At 48.0% G+C, this 22,265-nt stretch overlaps 1 protein-coding gene across 11 annotated transcripts in view; it reads right to left on the bottom strand.

Moving 5' to 3' along the window:
• Garnl3 (GTPase activating Rap/RanGAP domain like 3) overlaps positions 1-22,265 on the bottom strand; it is a 143,372-nt gene that overhangs the window by 58,145 nt on the left and 62,962 nt on the right. For 10 of the 11 annotated variants that reach the window (XM_042274836.2, XM_076568862.1, XM_076568864.1 and 7 more), the window contains 5 exons: positions 20,295-20,369; positions 13,164-13,263; positions 10,825-10,943; positions 4,075-4,139; positions 2,890-2,953 (listed from right to left, as the gene is read on the bottom strand). In XM_042274836.2, coding sequence (XP_042130770.1) covers positions 2,890-2,953; positions 4,075-4,139; positions 10,825-10,943; positions 13,164-13,263; positions 20,295-20,369 — 423 coding nt within the window. Of the gene's footprint in view, positions 1-2,889; positions 2,954-4,074; positions 4,140-4,450; positions 4,522-10,824; positions 10,944-13,163; positions 13,264-20,294; positions 20,370-22,265 lie in introns of those variants that run through there. The other variant, XM_076568865.1, reaches the window with a different exon arrangement.

The raw sequence follows: 22,265 nt of genomic DNA, 5'->3' as shown, positions 1-22,265 counted from the left end.
GGAGACTCAGCAGAGCCTGGGTTAAGGTCATGTGGCCCGGTTCTCCTGACACCTGCAAGTATATGGTGAACAAAACAACAGGGAGCTTCCCAACTACCTTTGGTCCAGCAAATACCAGAACTGGGGCATTTGTTACCGGCCCCTGGCCTGGGGAGAGGGCTTTCCTCCGTGGCCAGGCTGTGGGAGCAGCCTTGCACCAAGAGTCCCCAGGGCCTCAACATTCAGCCACAGGCTGCCAGGTCACATCCCCTTTGTATCATCTTTGTTTTGGATTACATCTTTTTAGAGGTGCGTGCTCCTGCCAGGAATCATGGTCTATCAATGTCTACCTGACAGCATTAGTTTTAAAAACTCATTTCCAGATCTGTGAGCACCAACTAGGTCTCTGTTTGTTGTTTCTCGGTTTGTAATGTCAGCCTGGAAAGTCTAATTTTGTGTAGTAATGGTGTTTCTTAAGTCCTAGTGACTTTTTTCCTTTGTGCCTGTATGTACATGTTTGTGTGTGTATGTGTGTGTGCAGGGAGGCATGTGCACGCCACAGGTCACGTGTGGATGTCAGAAGACAACCTATGGTGTTGGTCCTCGCCTTCCACATCATCTGAGACTGGGTGTCTGACTGCTGTCCACCGTGTGCGGCAGGCTAGCTAGCCCACAGGCTTCTGAAGAATTTCCCATCTCTGCCTTTCATCTTGCTGTTGGAGTGCTAGGATCATGGATGCTGGGATCAATCTTCAAACTTGTTCTTTTTAATGGAATTTTGATTTTTATCATTAGTTTGTAGCTAATATTAAGTTTTAAAAAACAAATATTAGCCAGGGCAGAGGTGGTGCACACCTTTAATCCCAGTACTCAGGAGGCAGAGGGAGGTAGATTTCTGTGAGTTGGAGGCCAGCCTGATCTACAGAGCTAGTTCTAGGACAGCCAAGGCTACACAAAGAAATCCTGTCTCAAAACAAAAACAAAAACAAAAGAAAACAAACAAAAATTAGATTTAAGAGTGCAGAATTTTACATATACTTTAAAAACCCTTTAATGCTTTAAACATTCAGATTTAGTTCTACAGATTTTTATACAATCCCTGGTCACCAGGAAGTCATCTACAGCTCTCTAGAACACGAAGTGGCAGAGAAAGGCAAGAAGATAACACAGAGATCCCACTTTCCCACTAACTTAAAGCCAACTTAATCACACACACTGTTTCTGGAAGGAATCTGGTCAAGAAAAATGTCACTGCATCCTAGCAAGCAGAAACAGAGGGACAGCATTTTAATAGGACTAGTCATCTTCCTTCTCATAATGAGGTTGGTTCAGCGTCTATTTGCTGTGTGGATCCAGAGACTGTCAAGGGCTCCTAACAGTAATATGCAGAAGCTGGGGGGCAGCTCTGATGGCGTGACTTTGGGGACTGGGCCTCATATCCAGGCCTAGGGAGGCTCATGAGCATTCCTTGTTAAGGGGTTAAACCAAACACAATTATAGGAGAGCATGAAACAGCTTTTCCATGGAATCAGGCACAGAATGGGGACCTCAACAGGCAGGGTGCTGCTGACTCTTGTCTGGTCATCTGTTACTCTGTGGAGAGAAGGCAGCTGGGGTGAGCTAGCACAGCAGCTGAGACACTGGCCACCACAATGCTGCTCCTCCAGGACCGTGGGGTGGGGTCTTAAGAGTGGGGCTGGTAGTGGTGATCGCTCTCAGGCACCAAGAAGGACAGGATTAAGACTCTGTTCTCACAGCCTGATGTGGAAGATGCCCACACTCTCAGTACTGCAGGGGCTAAGGCAGAAAGGACATGAGCTTGAGGTCAGCCTGATTTATAAAGTGAGTTCTAGGGTAGCCTGGACTTTATGGTGAGACCCTGCCTTTGGAAAAAAAATCTATGTTTTATAATGAAGTAGTAAAGACACATTGTTACTGATATTTTCATCTATCTATCTATCTATCTATCTATCTATCTATCTATCTATCTATCTATCTATCTATCTATCTATCTATCTATGTTTTTCTAGACATATCTCTCTGTGTAGCTTTGGAACCTATTTTGGAACTCACTCTGTAGACCAGGCTGGCCTTGAACTCATAGAGATTCACCTGGCTCTGCCTCCTGAGTGCTGGGATTAAAGGTGTGTGCCAGCACCGCCTGGCACTGATATATTTATAATTCTAATTTGTTTTGAGGTTGCCATAGTCACTTTAAGCATAGCATGGCTTAAATTTGCTTAGTTTAACCTAACACACTAAATTTTGCCCGAGTTTATTCTAGCAGGATGCAAATACTATTTTATTGTTCACTTATTTATTTAGTACATGTCTGTGGGTACAGGTGCACGCAGTGCTTTTTGCAGAAGTCACTTCCCTCCTGCCATGCTGGTCCCAGTGGTCAAACAAATGGTATTTTATAAATAAAATGAAAGCAAAGGCATGAGGACACTCTACTCTGCCTGGCTGGGTTTAGCTAAGTCGAGAGGCAATGACCTCAGTTTGAAAGCCTACCTTAAGGGATGCAGAAAATAATTACGCTCTGCCTGTCCTCACATCTCACTTGAGCTATTTCCCCTCACTCTGCCGCCTCGCCAGCTTCTTCCTTGTCATCCAGCTCTGGCACCACCCACCTTCTTGAAGCTCAGCTTTGCTCTGTTCACCGGCATCCTAGTGAGGACGGCTACAGTTCTAAGTTTTCAGAGCTAACTCGATTACAGCTGCACGATGAAGGCGCGCGCACACACACACACACACACACACACACACACACACACACACACACACACGAACCTGACCCTGATCCTGACACCACACTTCCTTCTCTCTGACCAGCCCAGCCCGCCCTACCGTCCTGGTGAGGTGAGACTGAGTCCACGGGTTGTTATGAAGCCCCACAGCTTCCTGTACCTTTTGTATCTCGGGATGGAAGATTTCCCTGGGACCTTTCTCAAACTTGTCCAGGTTCATGGCACTGGAACAGAGCAGACAGAGCGAGCCAGTGAGCAGGGGCTGAAGCAACAGGAGTAAGGTGGAGTTCTCTGGAGAGGACAGACAATATTGTCTAGAAAAATCATGGGGGATTCTCTGAGAGGACTGACACACTGGAAATGCAGATCAGCAAGTGAGGGAACAAATCGAGAGTCCATGAACTTCATCAAATGCCATGGGCAACTGTCCCTTCAGGACACTCACACAGTGAGAGCAGCAGGCATCAGGGACATCGGCATCAGGCATCCTCGCTATTCTCCCAGATTGCTATTGACTTATTTATTGGCTGTTACTGACAATTTCTTATATGTTTATGATTCTCTTTAGCCCCAGAGCTGCAGATGCCTAGTTTAAATCTTGTAGTTTACCAGCTCTGCAGGGGCTCTCCTGCTCTCTGAGGCCCTGAGTCCTCGTAGGGAACTGAGGCAGCAGGTGGACTTGGTGCAGCTGAGCTGAAGAGTCACCAAGAAAATGCTGGGAAAGTATTCAGCACGTGTGTCTGACAAAGAGCCACTGCCATTAGGCTGTCATATCTTAGCTGGGGACAGAGTGACAGGCTCCATCTGAGTGGCAGCTTTCCCCAGGCCTGGGAGAGAGATGAGAGGGAGATGGGAACCAGGGGCGGGAGCCAGATGTTCCAATCTTTTCACTCGCTGTTCAGTGAAGAATAAAGCACATCCCCCAGAGAGCCTTTGCTGACATCTGGGTTTCTATTTCAAAGTATAAAAATGAAATGAAAAAGATTTCTTGATTTTCTTTCTAAACCCAAAGTATCCAAGTGAACACAAGAAAAAACCAAACCAAACCAAACCCCCCCCCCCAAAAAAAAAAAACCAAGCAGCAGGCAAAGAATTGCAGAGCGGAGGCATGCTTAGGAGCCACGGCTGGATGGTGCGGCCGTGAAGCCCTGGCTTCCTGCTCTGAACCTCCATTTCCTCATCTGTAGAGTGGAGGCAGTGACAGTCCTGCCCTCTGGGGCTGCCTTGGAGACTCTAGGAGGCAATGCCTGGCGAGACAATCAAGGAAAGCGAAAGCACAGGGATCCCAGGAATATGCACTCCATCCAGGCCGCCAGCTTGTGTGGGCCTGTCCGTGAGTACTCACCTTAAGATGGACTTCACAGACAGCGTTTTTGTGGGACTGTAGGGAAGGCATAGTTTTTGTGTGCCCTGGAAGAAGCAAAGCACCAATCAGGGAGGAGCCCGGTGCCCTTCCCCTCTGAAGAGCCTCGCCTGGTCTCTACAGTGAAACCACGCCTGCTCTTTCTCACTCTGCTCTGGCTGACAGCACCGTCCTTCTCATTCACACTTCTGGTTCTGAGCAGGACTCAACACATCAGGCCTCAGTGTCTTGGTATCATGGTGGACAGCTGAGCATCTGCTACAATTTGGATACAGGACCCCCAACAGCCCATGTGCTAAAGGCCATGTTACTATCTTTGGCACTATTTAGAAGGTGCCGGAAGCTTTAAGAGCTGGACCTAGTGGGAAGTCTTAGGTCACTGGGGTGATGTGCTCCCAGATGGGGATGGAGGACCCTGGTCTCGTGGTTCCCAGCTGCCATGAGGTGAGCAGCTTCCTGTAGCTCCACGGATCCCGCTGTGAAGAGCCCCTCCCCACAGGTCCCAAAGCAGTGGGCACCTGAGCTCCACAGCTGTGACTCAACACAAGCCTTTCGTCTGTTCAAGCCTGTCATCATCTCAGCCTCCTGGGATCCTGAAAACCACACGTCCAAACCAGTTCAAAGGGGACTGGTTTGGTATCTGAGCTAAAAGTCAGATATGGTTCAAAGATTATAAGGAAGAAGAGTCTCTGTTCAATGAGACTCAAGTACCATGTCACCCGGTCAAAGGCCTTTTAACTAGAAATCACCCCTGTCTTCCAGCAAGGTTTTAATAATGTGTTTACCGTGCTGACTTATTCAAAGTCATTTACTTGCTTTAAAGTGAGTACCTATTGTGACCGACTCACAGGAAGGGTGGATAAGTTCCTATCTCCAGAACAGGAACAGGCAGCCACCTCGGCAGTCCTGTGTCCAGCACACCCAGAGCAGAGGCGCTCCTGTCCTGTCTCTCCTCTCCACTACACAGGCCCAACCGCACATGGCTAGCAGATGAGATCATCAAACAGTACCCATCTAAAGGCTTTGTAACTTTGGCAAATCACAGAACTGTCATCACAAACAACTAGAGAAGGGCTGGGGTGTTTCTTCAGGAAGTGAGCAAAGAAGTAAATACTTGGTGTGTTGTGGGGACACTTCTACCAACTTCCCTGTGCAAGCTGAGAATAACGGCCTGGGGTAGAGTTCCTCTGCCTTTTCAAGCCTGTGATCTCTGTCAGTAAAGAAAACATTTGACCAATGTACAAGAGACCTGACTCTCATCTCCTCCCCTGGTCATGGGAGATTTTTCCCACACAAGACTCTCTTTATGGGTCCTCTACTGGATTAACCTGCCTTTTTTGGTACAGAGATGGGAAACCCTGGGAGGAGATGGTAGTTCGCTCTCCAGACTTCCCAGGCCGCACCACTGGGAGCGAGCTCTCCTGTGGCTTTGCTGTATACTGGCCCCAGTGTACTGTTCACCTACACAGGAAGCTGAGCTGCTCAAGGCGGCCTCAGACCTGGGCCTCTGCCTAGCCTCCTCCTACCACCTCTGCTCATCAAACACACCAAAGGCAGCTCTAAGGACAGGCCCAGGCCAGCCGCTGGCAGGGGACAATGGCACCTTCATGAGTAGCTATGTGGACAGGAGCCCCAGGGCTTGTGGGCTCAGGACTTGCGGTTTTCTTCACTATAACCTGGCAGAGCTCTCCCTCCCATCTCCTGTTCTCAGACGTCTAGAGTTAACACTCAAATACAACCACTCTGTGTTTTCTGGCAGAAAGAGGCAAGGCCCTAAGCGGAGGCCTGTGTTTGCACACACCAGGCAACCAGAGGTGAGGACTGTGCAGATTCGGAAGTACAGGCTGGATGTGTGGGCACACCTGCCAACATGCACTTGCAGGGACTCCCACAGGGTGCTACGATCATTTCTCTGAGCAGACAGACTTTGAGCCTCCTCTTTGTACCAGCTGTATTATCTGGATGGAATTTCTACAGCGCGTTGGAATTGTTTCTATATAAAAATCTTCCTCGTGTGTTCAGACAACACCCAGCACAGTACTAGGATGGAGTGCTTTACCTGGTTCCAGCCCCAGCCCCTCAAAAGCCAAGAGAGATGCCCAGGAAGAACCTCTTGCAGTAGTTATATGTTGCTGTCCTGCTTTTGGACAGCATGGGCTTGTGTGCAGGGGCTGGGAGGAGCCTGATACCTGAACTTCCCACAACCTCCAGTGCCAGCTTGCAGTTATGGGAATTTAGTAACTGGTTTTATTTTTCTCACCCTCTTCAATATTTCCATCTGTAGCTAGGAGCAAACACTTACCCTGCTGTTGGCCCACAGTTTAGCACCTACAGGAGAGGCTTTAGATGAAGGTTTGGACATTCTCAGTGGGACTAAGATTCCTGATGGTCAGTCCTGGGCTGCTTTCACAACCGTCTGGGGACTTAAATTTCACACCTACACTTCTCTAATGGTGGCCAAGAGTGGCTCCACAAAATACTACTTTATTTGTCTGTTAATCCTTGTTCTTTTTGCCTGGAATATTCCCCAGCTTCCCCTTCCAGTTTGCCAGTCCCACAGCATTTCTCCTTTGGATCTCCATGTGGAAGAGCTCCCTGACCTCAGCTTCAGGGGTCTCTGTTTCCTTCAGGGTGCTGACCACATCACCACAGTCTGTATGTAGGACAGGCAACTGCTTCAGAAGCAGGAGTAAGCCAGGCTACCAGGTTTTCCCTGCACTTGTCCCGCCTGCCCCCTCCTCAGAGCCAGCAACCATCCAAGGACGCAGGATGGAAGACGGCAGGACATCAAGTAAGCTCCTCCCTGAAAGGCAGGAGAGGTGGAAGGAAGGAGAGGAGGGAGGAGGCTAAGGGGCCAGACACCAGGCCACAAGGGCGCGGGAAAACACTGAGATATCTGAGTGAGCCCTGCAGGCACATACGGCTCGGGACAAGAGGCTGCTTCCGAGGCAGGACCTCTCACAGGAATCTAAAGCCCGTGCGGCACCTGTGGAGACATGGTGAAGGGCAGTAGCTGCCAGTGTGGATGACTGGCAAGATAACAGATGCGGGCCTAAGGCCACTGCTTGCATGGGTGAGCCCTAGGGTAAGCTGTAGAGCTGAGGTCCAGAGGCTAGCAGAGACCTGAGCTTGGGCCACACAAGGGACAGCAAGATCCACAGACTTCAGGAACACAAGCTTTCCTGTGACCTAAAAGACCAGAAAGGACCGGTTCTTTTTTTTTCTTTTTAAAATTTTCTCTACTTTTATTTATTTATTTTTTAAATTTTATAATTAATTTAATTTTACATATCAGCCACAGATTCCCCTCTCCTCCCTCCTCCCGCCCGCCCGCCCCAATCCAATTTTTCATTCATTTTACATATCAATCAAAGATCCCTCTCTTCCCTCCTCCCAGCCTGCCCCCCAACCCCCACTCCCACTTTCCCCCACAAGAAGGCAAAAGGGCTTGGACTTGTTTCTGCTGGATGTGCCCATGGGAGGCACATCCAGCAGAGACAAGTCAGAGCCCTTCCCCCTGCCTCAAGGCTGCATGAGGTGTCCCATCATAGGTAGTGGGCTCCAAAAAGCCCCCTCACGCACCAGGGATGGATTCTGATTCTACCTCCAGGGGGCCCCCAAGCAGATCAAGCTACACAACTGTCTCCCCATGCAGAGGGCCTAGTCCAGTCCCATGCAGGCTCCACAGCCACTGATCCAACTTTCATGAGTTCCCACTAGTTTGAAAGGACCAGTTCTATCCCAGAGGTCACATGAGACTACACCACAAACGATACCAAAAGAACCTGGGAGTGGGGCCTGCATCCCACTGTACATCATTCTGTATGCAAACCTCTGACTCGGTGTTCTGGTGCCATGAAATCTCAACCCTCTCCTCGTGTACCTAAGTATCAATTGCTAGAGGAGCAGAGGAGGGAAAATCCAATTTGCCCAAAAAGAACACTGAAAGCAGAAGGGTCTAGAATGTTCTAATGAGCAAACATGAAACAAAAATAAATTATTGAAACAGAAACCATAAAATCCCCTGCCTGGTGCAGGAGACAGGGGTGAAGGTCATTTGTCACCAGGGGAACAGCGGGCACTTGAGAAACGGGGCACACACACTCCAGGGTCTCCTAGACCATTCGTGGCTCTGCTGTCACACAGCTGTGCTGGTAGCAGGCTGATGGCCCAGTTCTGGCGGTGGCAGGGGGAGGGGACGTGTTGGTCCTTCCAGTTCTTTTGAGTCTGGGAAAGCCCCTGTCCCTGTAAACCTTGGTCCCACTAAAGTCCCTTGTTATGAACATGCCTCTGCTGGAAATAAGTTCAGGAGTAACACAAAAAAGATCTTTACCCCAAATCTGCTTCAAAAAAGACAAACTTCTGAAAATTCTGTAGATGTTGACTTAAACAGAAGCAGCGGTGTCCAGAGCCGTTAAGCTGGCTCGGTGCCATCTGCTTACTCATGGTTCTGGAGCTGTGCCTATGTGTCAGGCATTCTGCTAGGTGGTGGGGACACTGAGGGAGGACACTATGAGTCAGACTTCCATAGAGACTTAATTATGGACAGTAGTGACACCTTGGTCACTGAGCCCTGGGGTACATTTGGCCTGTCATATAGTGGGAGGGACTTTGGCCACGCCATTTAACTTCTGTAATTGCAATAGCAGGTATTGAGATTTGGGTAGTTAAGAAATGATCTGGTATAGTGGTTCTCAACCTGTGGGTCACAAGCCCTTCTAGGGTCTAATGACCCTTTCACAGGGGTTACCTAAGACCACAGGGGTTGAAAAACACAGATAGTTACAGTAGCAAAGTTACAGTGATGAAGTAGCAATGAAATAATATTATGGTTGGGGTCACACAACATGAGGAGCTGTATTAAAGGGTCGCAGCACTGGGAAGGATGAGAACCACTGATCTATCATATAGTAAGTGCACATAAATGTTAGGTTTTATTCTTTACTATTTTAGCTTACTATTTTAGAAGTACCTAATCATAGCTTGTTGAACAGTAGTGGTTCCTAGAAACTTTTTCTTTGTGAGATGGAGTCTCATATCCCAAAATGACCTCAAGCTTATTATGTGAGTGAGGATGGCTTTTAACTCCTGGTTCTCCTGCCTCTGATTCCCAAGTGCGGGGATTACAGGCATGTGCAACTGAACACAGGATTTCATGCATGCTGGGCATGCAGCCTATCAACAAAGCCTCATCCTCAGCTCTTCCTTCTAGGTCGTTTAAAGTTGTTACTCTATTGCTATACATGTATGTGTGCATGTAGGTATGTGAGTGAATATGTGTGGTGTGTGTGTGTGTGTGTGTGTGTGTGTGTGTGTGTGTGTGTGTGTGTGTATGCTTTCACCAGGGTATCATACTGTCTTTGTACAAATGCCCCTAGAAAATAATAGGAAAAAAGAAAACAATGGGAAAAATTTATGAAAAGTGAAAAAATCAAATATAAGAATTGCCATAAGACAAATTTATGAATCAGAGTAGCAAGTAGACATAATGAAAACACATAAGGAAAATATGAAACCTAAAACAGTGCAGCTGGATGGATGCTGGTGCTGGCTGTGCAAGTCGGAGAGAGGTGACACCATAGGGGCTGTAGCCAGATGATACTCATCTATTCTTCCAGTCTAACTAAAAGATGGGCTAGCTCATAGCTTTAACTGTTGAAAACAGCTCGGGTCAGGGCCTGGAGAGATGGCTCAGTAGGTCAGAGCAGGAACTGTTCTTTCAGAGGACCCAGGTTTGCTTTCCAGCACCCACATGGTGGCTTATAATCATCCATAACTGCAATGCCAGGGAATCTGGTGCCCTCTTCTGACCTCTCTGGGCATCAGGCACACACATGGTACACAGAAATACATGAAGACAAACACTTATACACATAAAATTACAAGAAATGTAATTTTAAAAAATAGCTAGGGTTAGCTGGGTATGGTGGTGTATTCCTATAAGCTCAGTACTCAGGTGGCTGAGGCAGGAGGATTGTGAAGTTTGAGGCCACCTTGGTCTACATAGCAAGTTCATGAATACAAAGTGAGATCCTATCTTAACAAACAAAACAATAGATAAAAATGAACAAAACTAGGGCTGGGGATGTGACTCAGTTGGCAGAGTGCTTGCCCAGCATGCATGCAGCCCTGGGTTCGATCCCCACATCATCATAAAAGGCAGAGTGCTTGCCCAGCATGCTTGCAGCCCTGGGTTTGAACCCTTCAACATCACAAGTGGGCATGGTGGTGCACAATCCCATCACTTAGGAGTTAGAGACAGGAAGACCAGAAATTCAAGGTCATCCTCAACTACAATGTGAGTTTGAAGATAACCTGGACTATATGAGACTGTCTCAAAAACAAACAAACAAACAAAACCTTTCATATCCTCCTCTCCAGCCCCCAAACAAAAATGAACATACCACTACCATTAAAAATCCCAAAAAGTAATAGATAAGATTAGTGAACTAATGTACTCTATAAAACCTACTGCTGTTCCCCAGAGATGAAGACTTAGGAAGTAGCTGTGTCTGACTGTGGCTTAGGGATGAGGAGAAGCTGCTGTTAATGTCAGGCTTGGTGGCCCCAGCTCAGAACGATGACGATGACGACATTCTGAATTATCTACAAGGAGAGGAGGCCCCTGACAATGGGCTGACGGGACTCTGATGGCAATGGGCTGCAAGGAAGCCCTCCCTCATGTGTGCTGACCAGGGGACTCGTGAGTACAGGGGCAAGTCAGGTACTCACTGTTTTCCGCCACAGAATTGCACGGTACTGAGGGACACGCTGGTTGTTCTGGTCAGAAAGGGTCACAGACAAGAAGAAGGGGCTCTTCTCCGCATCGTTTCCGATGTAGTTCTGATGGACTGCAGGAGAGAGAGTCGGTGAGGACCCGGCGGCTCCTTGGGCCAGCCGTGGCCAGCGTTCACACAAGCAGCAATCCTAAGACCGCGTGGGAGCTGACCACTGTGGCCCACTTCCCTAGCCAGCAGCTCGTTCAGTGGACTGAGGCAGGGTGAGAAGTCTGCCAAGAGCCTTCTGGAAAGGCTTCTCACTCTAGGGACGCCCCCCTTCCTCTGGCTACCATGGTGTTGAGGATGTCTGTGTGACCCTAGGGATGGCAAAGCCATCACACCAAGGGCAGGGAAGCAGAACAAGCCAAAGGGCCCAGGCCTCTAACATCACCGGAACTGCCGACACCACCAACCATGGGGCCTTCCCTGGCTCACCTACAGTTGCTCCGTGGGCTATGTCAAACTTTATTGTTCATTTCCTTCTTGTTTAAACCAGTTTGAGGTAGGCTTTGCATTACCCCTTTTGATGCTGCTGGCATTCAAATTCACAGTGACCTTTTTGCTAAAAAGCCAATGCTGTGGGCACTCTGTGCACAGCCAGGGGGAAGATGAATGGCACATTTCTTTCTTTGCAAATATTTCTATATTCCCCACCCACCCAAGCAAAGCTTGCCTGGCCAGACCTGAACTTTAACTTTTTAGAATAATACTGCCACAGTTTTTCTTTTCCTTTTGTGTGCAGCATTGTTATGTATGTGTGTGCTGCACACACGGTGTATGGGTGTGCATGCCTGTCTGTGCACTTAGGAAGCCAAGGGAAGATACTGTCTTCCTTCTTTGCTCTCAGCTTCATTGCCTTCGGACAGGCTCTCTCGCTTAACTGGATAGTCTCCATTTTGGCCAGGCTACCGGCTATCGAGCTCCCAGGATCCACCTGTCTTTGTCTCTCCAGTGCTGTGTTGAAGGAATGCACAGCCATGCCCAGGTATTTTACATGGGGCTGGGGATTTGAACTCAGGTCATCATGTTGCAGAGTAATCATTCTCACCCTCTGAGGCCTGTAACAGGTTTTTAAAAAGACACTGCGCTCATTTCCTGGCTGGAGAATCATGTTCTGCAATGGATGTCTCCTTGAGTTTCTCTGCTGTTTTTATTTTCCCTCTATTCCCAGCCCCCTCTCTCATCAGCAACACACCTGCTCTCGGTCTTTCCACATGCTCTCTCTAAAGTCTACAAGCAACCGAGCTCTTGGCATGTGTCAGGCCCCGCGGTCTGTGTTGTTTTTGCACATCTCATCGGAAGCTTCGCTTGGCCATCTAGGAAGGACTAGAAATAGCTCCACTTTACAGACAGAGAAGCCACGTCCAAGTCCTCAGGCTAATGAGAGCAGAACCATGTTACAAACCCATTCTACAGGCTCCATGAGGTCGGGGGTGAGCCTCATTTTGTACTGTACCCCACTATGTACACTGCCCACCAGAGAGCAGGTGGAGCTTAAATATGTGTCACTGGTGAGTGAATGTGGCAAGTCCACAGTCTTTCTTGTTTTGTTTTTCAAGACAGGATTTCTCTGTGTAGCTTTGGAGCCTGTCCTGGATCTCGCTCTGTAGACCATGCTGGACTTGAACTCACAGAGATCCGCCTAGCTCTGTCTCCCGAGTGCTGGGATTAAAGGCATCCAGACCATCTGGCCTGAGCCCACAGTCTTATGGCCAAGGTTTGCTCAGGAAACCATTGCTCTCCTTCATGGTCACCAACTGCCTAAAACTCATGCAGATGTGTACTGACCTTGCTAAGTTAAAGCCTTTTTTCCATCCTGAAAGTTCTTATCTCTCAAAGATGAGATGAGCTAATTCCTCATTTACCAGGGGGTTAAAACAACAACAAGACGGGGCAGTGGCACACACAGAGGCAGGCAGATCTGAGTTCGAGGCCAGCCTGGTCTACATAGCGTGTTCCAGGATGGCTAGGGATACACAGGGAAATCCTATAAAAAAAACAAAAAACAAAAAACAAACAAACAAAAAAAACCTCAACCCCCTCCTTGCAAAAAACCCAAGCCAAAGAAACAAATAAAACCCCAACAACAACAAAACCCAGCCCCACACCACTCCTCCCAAACAGAGCTTACTCTGAGTTGTAGCTCTTAGCCTACAGCGCTCACCACTGACCCTAATGTGAACTGTCTGACACTGTTGTCCCTCAATTATTTCAGTCCACTCATACAGGGTGTCTGAGATCACGCAGTTTTAAGCAGCATTTCTCTCCCAGTCACCACAAAGGCATAATTACCTTGTCCTAAGAAATACTTGAAATACCATCGGGTGTGGTACTCTGGGTTTTCTAAGTGCACGTCTGTTCTTCGCCAAGTGCCTGGCAGAGCAGCTGCGTTCTGTAATGGAACAAAGCTGTGTTGTTAAAAGGTGTATTTAGAAAATGAACATGAAGCTAGCAATGAAACAGAAGCCAAGGAACCAGGAGGAAAAAGTCGCCATCAAAAGCACACACGTAAGAGCCAGAACCACATGTTCTCACTAGTGGCGACAGTCGGTGTAAAGTCACGTCACAGAAACATCCAGCAGGCTGCAGGCTGCAGGAATAAGTAGACCCAGTTCTAGCAGGCGTGTAGTCTTTCCCCTGGTCTGTGGCATCCTGTCCCCTAGGCACCAGTTCTTACCTCCCAGCATTTCATCCAGAGGACACTTCTTAGCATCTTACTCAAGGTCACTTGCTCTGTAGAATTGTTAAATGCATCTTAACAATTGCCCAGTTGGTGTGGAAAATATGGACAAACCTAACGAGTAATCCTATCAACAGACAGTCATTATTACTATTTTGTACATATGATGATTCATCTTGGTTGCCAACTTGACTGATCTGGAATTAACTAAAGTAAGCCACTGGACACATCTGTAAGAGTTTCTTGATTAGGTTATTTGAGGTGGGAAGACCTACCCTAAATGTGGGGGCACCTTCTGGTGGAGGCCTGAAGAAAGGAGGTCCGAGGGAGGAGGCTGTTTTGTAAACACCCCTGCTGCTGCTGCCATTGCTGCTGTATTCTTTGTTGATATCAGAACCCTGAAGACCAGCGATCTCCAGGAATCTTCTAGGCTTTCAGCACCAGACTGGGATTGCTGAGATATCCATGCTCGTGGACCAGGCAGCTACTGGGTTCTCAGCCTTTCCAGTGTGAAGACAGACTTCACTGGACTACTCAGATCACTTCTCGTAAGCCAATTTGACAGATCTCCTTTTATTTATTTTTTATTTTTTATTTTTTTGGAGCTGAGGACCGAACCCAGGGCCTTGCGCTTGCTAGGCAAGCGCTCTACCACTGAGCTAAATCCCCAACCCCAGATCTCCTTTTAAAAGATGTCCACTCCATCACGTCTGTTGCTTTAGATTCCAATTCCCACAGTCTCCCCCAATCCCATCCACATTCACAGGGATTTTTTTCTTAACAACAAGGGAGCATACCAGTCATGCAGTTTGGAAGACTGCAGGTGCTCATGGTGGTCAGAAGAGGCCACCAGATCCCCTGGAGCTGGAATCACAAGTGAGCTGCCATGTGGGCACTAGGAACTGAACCTAGGTTCTCTGCAGGAGCAGTCAGTGCTCTGAAATCTCTGAGCCATCTCTCTGCCCCTCTTTTCCTGTCTTTATGAGACATTAAATACCCTTACAGGGAACATCCTGATGGCCAGGCTGAGACTGTGTTAAAGCCATTGGAATGCAGCTTCAAGGACATAACATTTGCCATGGTAGGAAACAGACTATACAGAGCATGCGTTGTGACTCTGACATGCCTTGGAAATTTTCTACATGGTTCTGATCAGTTCTTTATCATGTTGAAGAAGTTTTCTTCAATTCTGAATTTACAAAGAGGCTTTCAAAATTTTTCTTTGCTAGATCTTTGTAGAAGAGATTAAATGGAGGAAAATGTTACATTGTAACAGATCTGATGCTGAACAGTTCTTCGATTTCTGGAGGTCCCCACCAGGTCATGGTATATTCTCTGAATAGACCACTGGACTTTTAAAAAGATGGATATGCCATGGTTGTTCCTCAGGGCACCTGCTGGCTTCTTTTCTGATGACGTTGCTATCTACTTAACTTTTTGTGACCTGTCTCTTTGAACCTGAAGTTCACTACTCGGCTAGCTTTCCAGACAGTAAGTTCCAGGGATCCATTATCTCTAACCTCCATGTCAGTGCTGGGATCACAGGTGCCTACTGCCACGCCTGGCTTTTCACATGGGTGCTGGGGATCTGCGCTCAGGTCCTGTGTTTACACAGCGTACTCCACCAACGGAGCCGTGCAGCCAGCACAGCCACTTCTGCCGGGTCACTTCAGTGTCTACTTCTCAGGAAAGAAGTCTTTTCATGTTAACTAGAATGCAGCCTTTTTCCTGGTGCTGGGGATTGAACCTTGATCCTTCTGTATGCTAGGCAGGCACTCAGTCATTGAGCTACACCATCAGACAGCAATTCAGCTTTATGGACTTTGTAAATTTAGCATCTATACAATGTATTATCATCTGCATTCCGAATTTGTCACCATACTCAGTGCTGATGAGAGCTTCCCATCCCCTTCAGCACATGACCATTTTGTCGCTGTGTCTCATTTAGACTCCCTTCAGAACATTTTCAGAATCTTGTCTTTGGTGACAGTGGCATTTTGAAGCACGTAGTGTCCTCCCTTCCTTGACTTTTCAGTAAAGCACTCTCTATCTTGTGGCTGTCTGATGCATCTCCACAACCAGATGCAGGGTCTGCAAACCCAGCCAGAACACTATGTAGGTAAAGCTGTCCTCAGCTCATCAAGATAAACTAAGGTAACTAAGCTGCCCATGTGCTCCTTGTTGGAAAGGTTAACTGTGATCACTCCAAGGTGTCTCCTCTTTGTTTCGGCCTTTTGGGGTGACTCAGGAGGAGTGGTGAACTGGCTTCTGCTCTTTGGAGAATTTCTGCATGGTGCACTAGCTACAGGTACTTGTCCATGGTTAAAGACTGAACACTTAACTGAAATGGAGGGGGGACCCCAATACCCAGAAGTTGTGAGTCTTGCAGAACCAGACTAGAGGGTCCCCTGTTAGAGGCACACAATGGGGAGAGACAAGCGTACATGTGGGGACTGATGAAAGAAATGGAGAACCAAGGAAACCCTCTGTCCAGGACCCCAGAAAATGAGCTCTGTGTTCTATGTGTGTGTAGCCCTGGCAGAGAGCAAGGGTACAGAGGACGTCAAACGATTCTCTACATGTCCAACCTTGTAACTGTGGCCTCGATAGAGACACAGTATTTTCAGACAGCCCCACCATTCATTCCCCAACCGTGATCCAGTCACAGCCCACTCCCTGACTTTCCTCACCGTGGGTTAGCTTCACCTGCTGCTGGCCTCCACATGAATGAAACCCTCCCTACGTGTCCTCACTCCAGCCAGGCTTTTCATCCTTCAGTACTGCGTCTGTGACATTCATCTTTTTGTTGGTGCAGTGATTCTTTTTGTCATCACCATACAGCCCACAGGACAAATGCCAAGCCTGATGGATCCACTCTATTCACTCTCCTGCTGTTGGATGTCAGCCTGTGTGCAACTGAAGCCGCTGTGAATAGGACTCTGTCCTCGGTGGATACACACACTCTTATGCATTCGGGTTTAGTGGGGACAGCCAGACAGATTTCCAGGGAAGATGCATCACCCCATGCTCCTGCTGGCACTGTTCTCACAGTTCCTCGCCTCTGGCCAAGGTCCAGGCATCTCAGGCCCCTTCTGTTCAGATGTTCTGAGGTGCTGTGGTGGTACCTAACTGCGGTCTTAGTTTTCAGCAAGTCCTATTTTTAAGTATGACCTGTTTTATTAGAGGATTTTAGAGACAGACAAATAACAACGGTTTCAGGTGGGAATGAAAGAGAAACACATGATTTGGCATCAAAAAGAAAGCTAAGAGATGATGAAATGGCCCAGTAAAGGTGCCTGCTGCCAAGGCTGATGATCTGAGTTTGATCCCCAGGACCCACAAGGTGGAAGGAGCTATCAGTTGTCTTGTGTGGTGGCATGCCCTTCCCCTCCCTCCATAAATGTGATTAAAAACAAAGTGAAAACGAAACGTCCGAACAAGTCCATCTCCCAGACAACTGATGTTCAATGTTGCAACTCCCACACTCACTTTATGCCCTCTGGGGCATGCGTTTGCTTCAAAGACCTGCTGTGGGGTTGCGGACTTAAATGTTCTATGCTGTACGCGTGCCCACAGAAGCCCATGCTGGCGAGTGAGTTCTGATGCCGAGAAAGCCTCATTATTTCTGCACCAACTGCAAAGCCACGGAAGCTTCTTTTTGCCTCACTCCTCCCCTTCCCATCGGGACTTGTGGGAAATGAATGGGGGGCACTGAATCTGACCTGAATATTTTGAGAAGAATTTAATCAAAGTCCATATAAAACACCTGGTTCTGCTTGAGGGACCCCAAATATTTGGCTTCTGGCAGGAAATCCACACATACATTCAGGCTACAAAGGACCCCTAGTTTTCTATATGCCCGTGATTCCTCAGAGTCTTTCCGTAGTGGGTGGACGGAGGACTGAATGCATTATCTAGCTTCACTTCACAGGTTAGATTGTTGAGATAACACCAGGACAAGGCAGGTAGGACTTTTTTTTATTTTAAAGACACTCTATTTTTAAATTACTGTGGTGGTTGACTGGATGGGTAATGTCTCCCCCAGGCTCAGGTATCTGAACACTTGGTTCTCAGTTCTTGGCACTGTTTGGGAGGTTCAGATGGTCCAGCCTTGCTGGAGGAAGCCTGTTTCTGGGAACAAGCTTTGGGACTATATAACCTGGTCCCACTTGCAGTTCCCTCTCTGTTTGGTGCCTGCACTAGAGGACGTGAGTTCTCAGCTTCCGCCTGTTGCTTGCTGCCATGCATCCCTGCCCTGATGTACACTTACCCTCAGGAACCATAACCAGAATCAACTTTCCGCTCTCACTGTTAGGAGTCCCACAAGAAGACCACGTTACACAACAGTAACATACATGCAGAGGGCCGAGGTCAGTCCCAGGCAGGCTCCCTGGTGTTGGTTCAGTCTCTGTGAGCCTCTAGGAGCCCAGTTGAGTTGGTTCTGAGAATTTTTTGTGGGGTCCTTGGCCCTTCTGGCTCCTACAATCCTTCCTCCCCCACTTCCATAGGATTCTCTGAGCTCCACCTAATGTGTGGCTGCAGAAGTCTAGGGTTTTTTTTAAAAGATTATTTTTTATTATTTTCAATTATGTGTAGGTGTGTGGGGATGTGCATTTGAGTCAGGTGACTGAAGAGGCCACAGATGATGGGTCCCCTGGAGCTGGAGTTAGATGGTTGTGAGCTGTCTGGTGTGGGTACTAGAAACCAAACTCGGGTCCCCTACAAGGGCAGCAAGCACTCTTCACTGCCACTTTGCTTCAGCCCCCAGAAATAGATGGTTTTAAATTCTTATTTGTCCTTTTGGAAATGTTCTTGCCCATTGAAAACATCTTTCCCATCTTCCTGGAACCAGCTTTTATGTCCAGTACTTAAACATTCTTCTGTGATAGTATATGCCTCCCCTTTGTGGTGTGTGTGTGTGTGTGTGTGTGTGTGTGTGTGTGTGTGTGTGTGTACGTGCTGCATGTGTGTGAGTATGCAGGCGTGTGCTCTTGTGTGCACACATGTAGAAGCAAGATTGAGGCATCCAGTGCCTACCTCCATTGCTCTCTGCCTTATTTCCTTTGAGACAGGGTCTCTCACTGAACCAAAAGTACCTGTTTTCAGGTAGGTTGGCTGACCAGTGAGCTCTCAGGGTCTACCCATCTCTATCCTCTAATACCAGGGCTACAGGCATATGCAGCCATGGCTTTGTACTCGGGTGTTTGGACTTAGAACTTGGGTCCTCATGCTTGCAGAGAAAATGCTCTTATCCACTGAGCAGGTCTCAAGTCCAACTCCGTTCTGTCTAATAGCTCCAAGTGAGCATTCCAGTGTGCTGTAAATCAGTCAGTCTCTAGTGATAGAAACTCAGGTTGCCCTAGGCCCTCCCCTATTTTAGATATTGCTATAACACCCCCAGAAGAATTGCTAGGCAAATGACACACACTTTAACTGCTCTCCCCATGTCCTCAAACAGTAGACAGCCCTTTCCATGCTAACACAGGGAGATGTGTACAAAGCTGGAAGACTGTCCCCTCTGTTCTGCCATCGACTAATTGATGTACCAGGAGGCAGCGAGGGAGGGAGGGAGGGAGCGAGCGCCCCAGTGGTCTACTCGGGGGCAACGCTCATTTTAATTACCACTTGGAATGAGCACACAGATGGCATGACCAGCATCTTGAGGAGACACAGAGCCGCTCAGTGGGTGAGCTAATAGGACAGGTGACAGAATCAAGATGTCCCAAAACTCCTGACAATTAGCAACTGTGGGACGTGTTAATGAGCTGACACTCAATGTGGACTATGCAAAATCCTGTGCTTAAGTACAAAACACAAATTGCTCATGGGAAGACCAGGTGCTGCAAAGCAGGACCCATCTCCCTCCTTATTCAGCAGAAAACTGACCCAGAGGCATTGAGTCATAAATTAGTGCAGGGCTGAGATTTAAATCCAGGTCTGTTTGAGCCTAAAGCCATCCCCACTACACCCTGATGCGAGCCCACATCTAAGCAACAGTCTCATGAGCTAGACTGCAAGCCTGAGGCAACTCACAGCTCTCAGAGCATCTCCAGTAAGGAACAGGCCAGGCCTGCTTCTACTATGGCTCTGTGGAGCATACCCGGTGTCCTGCATTAATCTGTGAGGACTTCAATTTAAAAGGCTCAGGGTCATGAGGACAGCTTAGTGCTATAGCACTTTCCCAGGATATATGAGGCCTGGGGCTTGTTCTCAGCCCTGCAAATAAACTATGAAAATAAAATGTTTCCAGTTGGACATGTTAATCACCCTGACTTGATAATTCCATGAGATATACCTGTATTGAAAGTTACACTGTGGGACTGGGGACATAGCTCAGGCAGAGTGCTTGATTAGTAACCACGAAACCCTGAGTTTGATGCCCAGCACTGTATAAACTAGTGTGGTGGTGCATGCACACCTATAATCCCAGTGCTCCGAGGAGATGGAGGCAGGGGGTCCAAAAGTTCAAGGCCATCCTTAGAGAAACGGAGACTCATTAAAGAGGCTGCAGCTCTCCCTTTGGTCTGCTGTGGGCAGAACAGCCTCACGTGTCTACCTGACTTTATGACGATCTTTGAAAGAATATTTGTAATTACCAGCACCTTCTCTGCCCCCACGATGGTATTTCCTTCCTGTCTTCTTGTGTAAAGCTCTGAAAAGCTCTTACTTGTCCCTTCTAGGGCTCAGGTGTCCACTGCTGCAGCTGAGAGCTTGGTGACAGTGCAGACACTGGGTGACCTTACCTCGTCTGTAGAGCCGTTTTCCACCCGGAATCTTCCTGCTCTCTGGATGGCTCCATCAGCATCACTGGAGATAAGCTGGGGGGAAATGGTTCAGTTAGCTAGCTGGGCCTCCATTTGCGAAGCTCCCGAGACTGCCCAGAAGCAGCCCCATCTACTGACACCCGTTGGTGGACCCAGCCCACAAGCAAAGAGTCTACTGTGAGCCTCAAGGCCTTTCTAGTCCAGAAGCAAGTCCCACCTAGAGGGAACCTTTTCACAAACTGAAAAACACTAAAGGCACAATCCATGGGAAAACACTCTTAATCCCTATCACATGTGGATAAGCAGCAGCTCGCAGATGGCAGAACTCAGAGCCAAGCCCCAGGCTCAGCCACCTTTCCAGGAAAGCCCAGAGAACAATTAGTGGCTGGCCTGAACTCAAGCTATAACCATCAGAGAACGCTCCTGTGCTTCGTTCCGTTTTAAAGAGTCTCTGGCAGGCCAATGCGGCCCTACGAGGCCAGCTGTGCAGCTTGCCCGTCGATGGCCTTAGAGAGTCGGGGCTACAAAGTGGTGAGCAGAAAGGAGCTTGAGCTTGGCCCCGCAGTCCGTAAGCCAGTCTCAAGATGTCTGCCTTCCAGCCTTCTCAGAAGCAACACGGGAAGGGTGCACACAAGATTTTCAAGTTTTAAAATCTACCAGCAGCTCACAGCAAAGGTCTGCCAATAATGCCCACATTTCAAATGTGCCTGGGGGTAGGGTGGGGGTGCTCTCACCTCTAACTCAGGCTCGCTCCCAAACCAGAGTCCAACCTCTCAGACTGCTGCCTCACACCTAGACTTGTGCTTAAGAGACATGCAGGTGTGAAATAAGGAACACACTTTCAGAACCACCCCACACAAGCACATTTTGCCATATTGAAGGATTTGGAAAAAAAAAAGGTTTGGAATATTTTTCTCATATGAAGACAGAAGGTAGGAGGATCTGAGTTCAAGGCCAGCCTGGTCTACATAGAGTTCCAAGTTAGCCAGGGATACACAATGAGATTCTGTTTCAAAAATCCGGGAGGTAGGGGTGCTGGAGAGACGGCTCAGCAGTTATGAGCACTTGTTGCTCTTGCAGAGGACCTGGGTTCAATTCCCAGCACCCACATGGTAGCTCACAACTGTCTGTAATTCTAGTTACGGGGGATCTGGCACCTTCTTCTGACCTCCACAGATACAAGGCATTTATTTACATGTGCACAATACACAAATGAAACAAATGTAAAAAGTAAAAAACAAAAACCAAGAGGGGCTGGAGAGATGGCTCAGCTGTTTAGATCACTTGTTGCTCTTGCAGAAGACCTAGACTCAGTTCCCAGCACCCACACGGTAGCTCACAAAGGCCTGTAACTCCAGTTCTAGGGGATCAGCCTTCCTCTAGCTTCTGTGGGCACCATGTATGCATATGGCGCACATACAACCATAGAGGCAAACATTCACATACATAAAATAAATGAATACACCCAAAATATAAAATTGTATCAGTTTTATTTATTATGCACTCCTATATACCACATATTCTTCTGCCCCTAGCACATACTCTCTCATTTACTGTAGGTAACAACAACACAGAATACATCCTAGTATTGATCACGGTTTTAATGAGGAAAAGGCTAAAAATCACAGCTAAGGTTACATAACTAATTGACAGAAGCAGAGCTGGGACGTGACAGTGGCCGCTGGGCTTCAGAAGCTGGCAGCTATCCTCAGCTAAGCATTGCCTCACCTAGAAGGTCCAAAACAAGCTTGCAAAGTAACCTCCGGACACAGATGGAAGCCGTCTATGTCTACGGCTGGCTCCTGGCAGTGTATGCCATACTGCCATAAGGCAGAGAGTGGGTAGTGGAATTCACTTTGTCCAAACAGAGGTCTAGCCAGGCATGGTGGCACACACCTGTAACCCCTGCACTCAGGAGGCTGAGGCAGAAGACTGCTGAGTTTAAGACCA

This window comes from Peromyscus maniculatus, chromosome 4, assembly GCF_049852395.1.
Source record: "Peromyscus maniculatus bairdii isolate BWxNUB_F1_BW_parent chromosome 4, HU_Pman_BW_mat_3.1, whole genome shotgun sequence".
Lineage (NCBI taxonomy): Eukaryota > Metazoa > Chordata > Mammalia > Rodentia > Cricetidae > Peromyscus > Peromyscus maniculatus.
This window is presented reverse-complemented; position numbering and strand designations above follow the sequence as displayed.